Source organism: Tachypleus tridentatus, chromosome 12 (assembly GCF_004210375.1).
Source record: "Tachypleus tridentatus isolate NWPU-2018 chromosome 12, ASM421037v1, whole genome shotgun sequence".
Taxonomy (NCBI): Eukaryota; Metazoa; Arthropoda; class Merostomata; order Xiphosura; family Limulidae; genus Tachypleus; species Tachypleus tridentatus.
This window is the reverse complement of record NC_134836.1, coordinates 110746363-110754277: the sequence shown is the minus strand read 5'-3', so window position 1 is coordinate 110754277 and position 7915 is coordinate 110746363. Positions and strand designations below refer to the sequence as shown.

The window sequence follows — 7915 nt, the reverse complement described above, 5'->3', positions numbered from 1 at the left end:
GTATTTAAATTTAGATGTCTTTACCTGGAGTGGAATTGTGATTCTTGAATATATATTTGTAGGTGATATGTATTTTGTATTTGAAGATATTATTTACTTGATAATTTGTGTAGTGATGCCATTAGTTTGTTTCTATTTTCTGCTTTTAGATAATATTTTGAGGAGAGTTCTGTTATTCTATCTCTTATAGTTGGTAAGTGATTACTAATTTGGTGTAGATAATTTGTTGGTAAATGATGGTGTAGGCTGAATAAGTTTTAATATTCTGTTTTGTTGCACTTAGATTTTCTGGAGTGTGTTGTTTGACATATTGTATGTTACTTGACATCCATTACTCTGTTAATGGACCGGATGTAAGCCTTTATATTATTTGTATAATGGTGTTGATGTGCATTTTGATTGTCTACCAGTTATAGTCTTTAGATATGAAATCCTTTTCTGATTGATGAGTGTATATTGTTTATGTGTTTTTTTCCATGTTAGTTTTGTTGTCGAAAGTGGCGTAAGGAATGTGATGTTTTTGCTCATGTTAATGGTTGTGTTTCAAGTGATAGTTTTATTTTTCTAGATTTTTTCTTTGCTTCTTTAGTTTTCTATAGAAGGTGATTGCTTGTGTTTTTGTTGGATTTAACGACCTCCACTTGTTGCTCCATGTTGAGGCGTTGTTTTTTAGTGATTCTTATGCGAGACATGGCCATTACTGGGTTTCTGGAGGTGCTCAGATAGCGATATTGTCTCGCGTATTGTGAATTGTGTGTGTATGTTAGATTTGGAAAAGGTATGTCACTGACGAAAATTATGTATGAAGCGGAGAAAGACTGATCCCAGGGGCACTCTATGCTGTTATATTAAATGATTTGGATATGGTTTTATTGACTTTTACTTGTGCTGTTCTATTGGTTAAGAAATTTGAAATCCATTTGACTACTCGTGGGATTTATTTTATATATGATGGCGTTGTTGCCAAATGCTGTCAATGCTTTTTTTGCATCTAGGAATACCCGATGGTTACGTTGTTGTTGTTGTATAGCTTTGTAGATTGATTGGTGTGAATCGTGGTGAGGTGATCTGTTGTTTCTCTATTTTTTCTGGAGGCATTTTGAGATTCTGGGAGGATGCTTGTTTGATTAGCAAAAATGGAGAGACAGTTGAGATAATTCTCTCCATCAGTTTGCCAAGGCAGCTTAACAATTAGACTGATGGGGCGAAATTATCTGGATTTGTTCTATTCATTTTTACTTCACTAACTTTTGAAACTTATAAGATAGATGGAATGAGGGAAGAAACATATCTTGATGATTCACTGAAAGTTGGAACTCAACTTTCTGTTTTCCTAATGTAATTCTCTCTCACTGGCCATTCCTTCTTTTTTGAAATGAATTTTATGATATTGGCTATCCCAGACAGACAAAAAGCTACAGTGTTTGGTATACTCACTTTATAGACTTAGCAGTAGTGGATATTTGATTGCTTCATGTATAAGCTGCATGTTCTATTATGTTCACAGCATTAATAACAGGAACCAATGGCTTAGTGTTCCCATTATGTAAAAGCACAGTTTTTCACACTAACTTTAGATGTATTGGTAAAATGTTTTCTTTCTTGAGAGTATATTCAGTAATTGATTCTTCAATTAGTGCATCAACATTTGTACAGAAACACAAAGTATCTTGCATGCTGTAGTGAGAAGCAAGACTTTTATGATAAATTCCATTGCCGTAAATGAAAGTTCCCATGCTGTTTCAGTATAAAACAAGTCACAAATCTGATCATTTAGCTCATCTTGTGTGATCAGATGAGGCAGTTTATGCTGAGATGCCACAGGGGGTAAAATTACTAAATGAAGGAAGTAAAGATGATCCATTGTCTTTTTTGCAGTATAACTTCTATTTCCCACTTTGCTGCTGGATGTGACACAAGAAAATCATCCCAATGAGCTACTGGTGTCATCACAGATGCAATCTCTGAATATTTAGTTTATTGTTTAGTTTTGTCTGAATATCCAGAAATATTAATGCAAAAATAACAGTAAGTTAGATGATCTTTGAGCTCACACTGTATCATTGAAATTGTCAATGACACAATTGCTCTTCTTTTATTTAGCCACTGTGTGAAGCCAGATTTGGAAACTGTACAACACAAATGTAGCATAAACTGTTCAGATGGTTTTTGGACTTTACTTGAAGTGAAAGCACTCAGTACGTCAAATAATTTTCTAAAAAGTATAAAAGAATTATGTTTACAGAACTAGTTTAAAATATTTTAAAAACAAAATTTTGATTTTATTTGATTATATCACAGCTATGATGTGAGGAAGATGGACTTTGTTTTGAGTGTGCACAGAGCCAGACAAAGTAACCAACTGAGTGAGTGAGTGAAAAGCAGTTGAGAGAGAGGTGTATCACTCTGCCCATTTTAAGCTCAGTTGAGGGACTCCTCAAATGTTCCTGGGCAGAAAAGGTGAACATGGGAATGAAGCAAAATTGGTGCAAGTCATAATAATTTTATGAAGAACAAGTAGCACATATGAACAATATATATGGAGTTTTACACCAATACAATACAGTTACTGTTTGAAGTTATCAAAAATTTATTCCTTTTGTTCATTAAACTTTCTATGTAAACTTAATTCCACAGTATAAACCTATAGAACTGAGCTGATTGCATGGTATTACACATATTGTTGATAAAGTAGTGAGATACTATAGTATCTTAAAATCTAGAGGTGATGGACAAATTCTGATTACATATCTGAAACCAAAACTATTTAATTACCAAGAATCACTTGAGTTTTCTCTAGTAGCAAATGATTTGTTATGCAGTGTTACCTAAAACATTGTTTAGGGCAAATTTGTGTGTGTGCAGTCTTATAAAAGAATTGATTGATTGATGAATTTTTGTTATAAAGACAAAAAGGTTTTTTTGTTTTTTACTTTACAATGGTGTGTTTACACTTTATATTTTATAATGCATGCTTTTGAACCAATTGCAATGTTTATTTATTTATGAAAAGTGTATAACTATCTTTCAAGTTGTTTTAGAAATAAAATTATTGCTAAAAAATACAAGTTTCAAATAGTGCAACATTTTTTAACAGGTCTTATTTTTTTTAGGTAGGTCTTGTTCAGGCTTGTGAATGAAAAGGATTTGTACAATTTTAATAATATAATTTACTAATTTTAAAATATTAATTTGACCAATCCAAACTTTTAGTGTGAATTAATGTTCTTTACTCCCTTAAGGGTGAGAGAAGCAGACAAGAAGAAAAATGTATTTTCAGCATTAAAAAAGAATCAACGAGACAAGAAGAAGTTGGTAGAAACTGCCCTAAAACATATCAGACAGTTAACATCAAACAGTGATTAGTATAATTGTACTTAATTCTTCCCTTTGTTACATATTTTGGTTTCCTATAATTACTGGCTTGATGGAAAGTATCCATACAGTTTTTTGTGTGTTTAATGAATTTGTAAAATGTGACTGTTCAATGTCAAGAACATTGATATCAATTATTCTGAGAAGTGACTGAACCAGGCTTTCAGTTAACATTAATAAAATATAAAGATTCTTATAATTCTTTACCATAGTTTTGTTAAAAATGGACAGTTCTAGCAGTAGAGCTTACCATATTAATGTCTGCCATAAAGGGAAATTAGGCCAAGAAGTGCACTTTCTACTTCTTATTTCTAACAAAATATATTGACCAGTTTTGATTCTTTGGCTATATAGTTTTAAAATTTTGTGAGAGACAAATACGCTTTATAACACTAAATTGTTAAAATTATTTGACCCATGTGTTGCTTTATTTCTCAGTTTTAAATCACTTTTGTTTAGCCCATTTATTGTGTTATAGAATAGGGAAAGAGTGTGATTCTGAGGGAAGTTTGATATTATAATTAAATTGTGATCATAACACAAATAATAAAAAAAGACATTAAACACGGGTCAGTGTAATAGTTCTCTTCTAATTTTCCATTTGATTTAATAGCTAGCTCATAACTGTTTGGTCTCAAGGTAATATATAGATAGTAGCAAATGAACTTGAATCATCTAATAAACTGTTGTCGTGACACAACTAAATTCCTTGTGTTTTCTGAATATAACTTAACAACTAATTGTAAAGTTACATACAGATATTAGAATATAAACAAACCTTGTGGTCTAATAAATAGCAGCTATGATAGATCTAAATTGTCTTTATGATTCAACACACTGATATAGTTGTGTTAAGAGAGTCATCTGTATAAACAATATCTGTAAAGATGTGTTTTCAAAACAAACACCAAGGGCCTTTATGAGATTTTTAGAATGGTACTTAATACAGTTTTTCAAGTGTGGTCCCAGTTATTACTGGAAGAAACATCATAATGTATAGTTGACTGGTATGCTGTAACATAATAATACATTGTGTTATAATAATCCAAAAATGGCTAAATGATTGTTACTATACCACAACTGCTGCAACCTAATGGCAGACACTAGAAAAACACAGTACTATGACAATGAAAACAAATTGTGATTGTTACCCTGCTAATATGGTATACTGTAATATAGTGGGAGATGCTAAAAACAAACAAACAGTACTACAACCATGAAAAAGTGGCTAAATGATTGTCACTGTGCTGTACCTTGATGTTGCTATAAGGTGACTGTTTTGTGGTGCTAAATAATTTGACAAAGTTGTTTACCAAACTAATGCAGAAGAGCATATGATGTTACTACTATAGAATAATTCAGTTTGTTTGTAACATATACAAAACAAATATGTCTGTAGTAATATTACACAGTGGTATAATTTGTATAAACAGACTTTTCATCCTCTACTTACATCAGACAGTTAGAGCTGGTTGTTACTTAATATTAAACACCTTTACGTGCTGTGTATCTGAAAGCCAGAGTTCAGTTTATTTAGAAATAAATCTCACACATCTCATGCTTGTAAGAAATGTTTGGTAGGATAGTCTACAAATGTGAAAAGGACTTTAAAGAATCTTAAAATGGGAATAATGTTTGACATGTTTCTCTAATAATTTGACACTGAAAGAAGTTAGTTGTGCTTAACTTTTATGAAACATTTAAAATTGTGCCTTTTACTTGTCATATAAGTATGCTACTGGTTGAATTGTAATTGACTAATTAGATAAAATAATTATTAGCTATGTTGTACTGTACATTTTAGGCTCATAATGAATGACACATCATCAGGTTTTTATGGGGTATACTTTTCAACAGTTTTTGTACTTTACGTTAAATAAACCCCACAATCTGGTAGATGGTGTAGTTAAATACTTTTCCTTTGCAAAGAGGTTTTAGTGGAATAGTCCATTGCAGTTAATGATAAGATAATATCACTTACTTTGTTTGTGTGAATAATACATACTTTATGAAAAATATGTTAAGATCTATTTTTTTTCATAATTACAGTCATTAAGTGTTGCTTTTTTTATATCATTCATGCTTTTTCATTTATAAATTTGACTGCTCATGGGAGAGATGTAATTAAACATTAAGGTTTTTTTTTCTCTCTCTAACACTATACTGTTTCTGCTTCTGTTTGTTTAATTTGTTTGTTACATGAAATAGAAATACCAGTTTTGAAGGTCCCAAACTTGTACATGTTTAAAGCACTAGAACTACCAGTAAACATTTGTTAATGAAGAATTTTTGAAACATTACTCCTGTTACTGATTGTAAACAGAAGACTTAGTACTCGTGATATTATTTTATGTTAGTACAAATATAGTACTACATCATGTTGTTGTTGTTTTTTAATTCATGGAATACCTATTGTGTATTATATTAGATACTCAAAAGATTCAGACAAATGAAAAAGGTACAGAGCAATATAAAATTCTAACAAAAGATAGCCATGTTTAGATAGTGAGTAAAAAACTTTCATGTTTTGTGAAAAAAAGTCAGAGTGGCCTTTTAACTAATATAAAACAATTTGTTAATGATAATACAAGTTCCCTTGCACAGGCCTTCAACAGTTACAAAGATTAGTGATAAGGGTTAAAATTTTCTGTGACCATCAGTTGTCTTAAGGGTTCAAAATATTTGTAAGCTAATAACCATCATGAAGGGTGGAAACTTCTGTAAGGTATCAGCCTCTGTGTTTCTTAAATGTTTTCACAAAAACTCTTAGTTGTTTACAATCCATTTTGTCAGGTTGGACTTCAATGGTCACATCATTATTCAAACTGCTTACTCTTGAATGTTCAACATTTAGTTGTTTTTTGTCCTAGCCTTTTGTATTACTTTGTTTTGACCATAGGCAATTTTTTTCAGAATAGTATGTTACTGTGGACATGAATAATTAGTGTAAATATGTGTATATTGCTTTGACTTTTGAACTATGAAGTGTTTCTTTATGCTTAGTTTTACACTTCTGGAAACAGGTAAAACCATTTAACTGAATTGGGATTTTAACACTAGTTAAAAGGGTATAAAATTTGATAATATTGTCATGTTTTTGCTTTTGTGTAAATAATAAAAAATTATCAGAGAAACTAACTTTAAAACATAATATTTACAAGTAGATTTCAAATAAAACAAGTCAGAACTGTTTTTTTTTGTGTGTGTGTTTGGAAAATATTTTATTAATCATTATAAACTTATAATTGCTGGAAAGAAACTGTATAACATACTTATTTTTCTGGTTGTGTTAGATGTTGATTTTTTTTCAGTTTGAAGAAATCAAGTATTGTGGAATGTTTTTTTGTTTAGTAACTAAGAAAGATATTTATCTGCATGGTACGTTGTACATTTTTTTTTGTTTGTGGGTACTTTTTTTTTTCCACAAAATAGTTTATTGTAACTATCTGTCCATACATTTGTTGCTGAGTTTTTGGGAGATAGTTTTCAAGTGCCTTTTGTGTGCAAACCAAACAATTTTCATAAAATCAGTTTGTAAATTTTTGGTAAATTGATCCTATTTAATAATACCATTTTTTTGCTTGTTGTATATAGAGCTATATTTATATGTTTATGTACACAGTATATTTATTATTTGTTTTAGTTTCAGAAAATATTGATGGATGAATGGATAGAATACATTAAAAGTTAATTGTATACTTAGTGTTGTTTTGTTAGCTGGTGTTTATTTTTAATGTTTTAAACAGTAATTTGTTTGTATTAACCAGTACTATATTATATGAAACTATATTGTTTTATCCAGTATACTTCTCCCTCAAGTACTTTTGTCAGACATCATTTCATTTGTAGGTCATAAAAATGTGATGAATATAATCTACAGCCTTTGTTACTGTTTGTTTTTAACAACTAAAATAAGAAGAAAATTTTTATGACACACTATCAAGATGTTCCTCTCATTTGATACTTCTGCTGTAATGATGTAAAATTATTTTTATGGAAGTAAAAATCACAAGTTTATTCAACATACATTATTATTGTGGCATTATATTTTATTTCATAACATTCAGTTTGAGATGTTTTAAGGATAGTTTGGTACAGCTGTAGCAATGTATCCTTGTCTGATACATTTTTTAGTGTTCCTCATTCTTTTGTTCATACAATCATATGTCTTAATGTGATATTAAATACAGTTATTGTGAAGGAAAAAGACAATTTATTGAATTTTTAACATGATACAGGATATTTGAATATTTTGAGTTATTTGCTTGAATCATTTCATAATGTTCATTATGAAGAATGAGGATTTAACGATCTGGATTAAACGGAAGTTTATTTATACATTGCTATTTATCTTTAGTTAAGACCTTTTTTACATTTTTCTGTTAGAGATTCCATCTTTTGATTTCCCATCCTATGTTATAATCCTTGTACAAATTTTACAATCCTAGTCATTCCCTTCTTTGGTGATCACGTTTGTTTCCATGTCTTACCCCTTAAATAGCTGATTGGCAAATAGCAAGATTTTACCCCAGTTGTTATT

The 7915-nt window shown here is 30.1% G+C and overlaps 2 protein-coding genes across 9 annotated transcripts in view; both read left to right on the top strand.

Moving 5' to 3' along the window:
- The window catches only part of LOC143235328 (exocyst complex component 6-like), a 95943-nt gene extending 92836 nt beyond the window's left edge, over positions 1–3107 (top strand). For 2 of the 8 annotated variants that reach the window (XR_013019040.1, XR_013019048.1), the window contains exon 5: positions 1879–3106. Coding sequence is in view for 2 of the 8 variants with exons in the window: in XM_076473381.1 (XP_076329496.1) it covers positions 2302–2374 (73 nt within the window). In the remaining 6 variants the exon portion in view is untranslated. Of the gene's footprint in view, positions 1–1878 lie in introns of all 8 variants that reach the window. The other 6 variants (XR_013019041.1, XR_013019045.1, XR_013019044.1 and 3 more) reach the window with 6 other exon arrangements.
- LOC143235329 (exocyst complex component 6-like) overlaps positions 1–7401 on the top strand; it is a 189465-nt gene extending 182064 nt beyond the window's left edge. The window contains exon 5 of the mRNA XM_076473384.1: positions 3243–7401. Within this exon, the coding sequence (XP_076329499.1) occupies positions 3243–3366 (124 nt within the window). The 3' untranslated portion in view covers positions 3367–7401. The remainder of the gene's footprint in view (positions 1–3242) is intronic.
- The last annotated feature ends 514 nt before the right edge of the window (positions 7402–7915 follow it).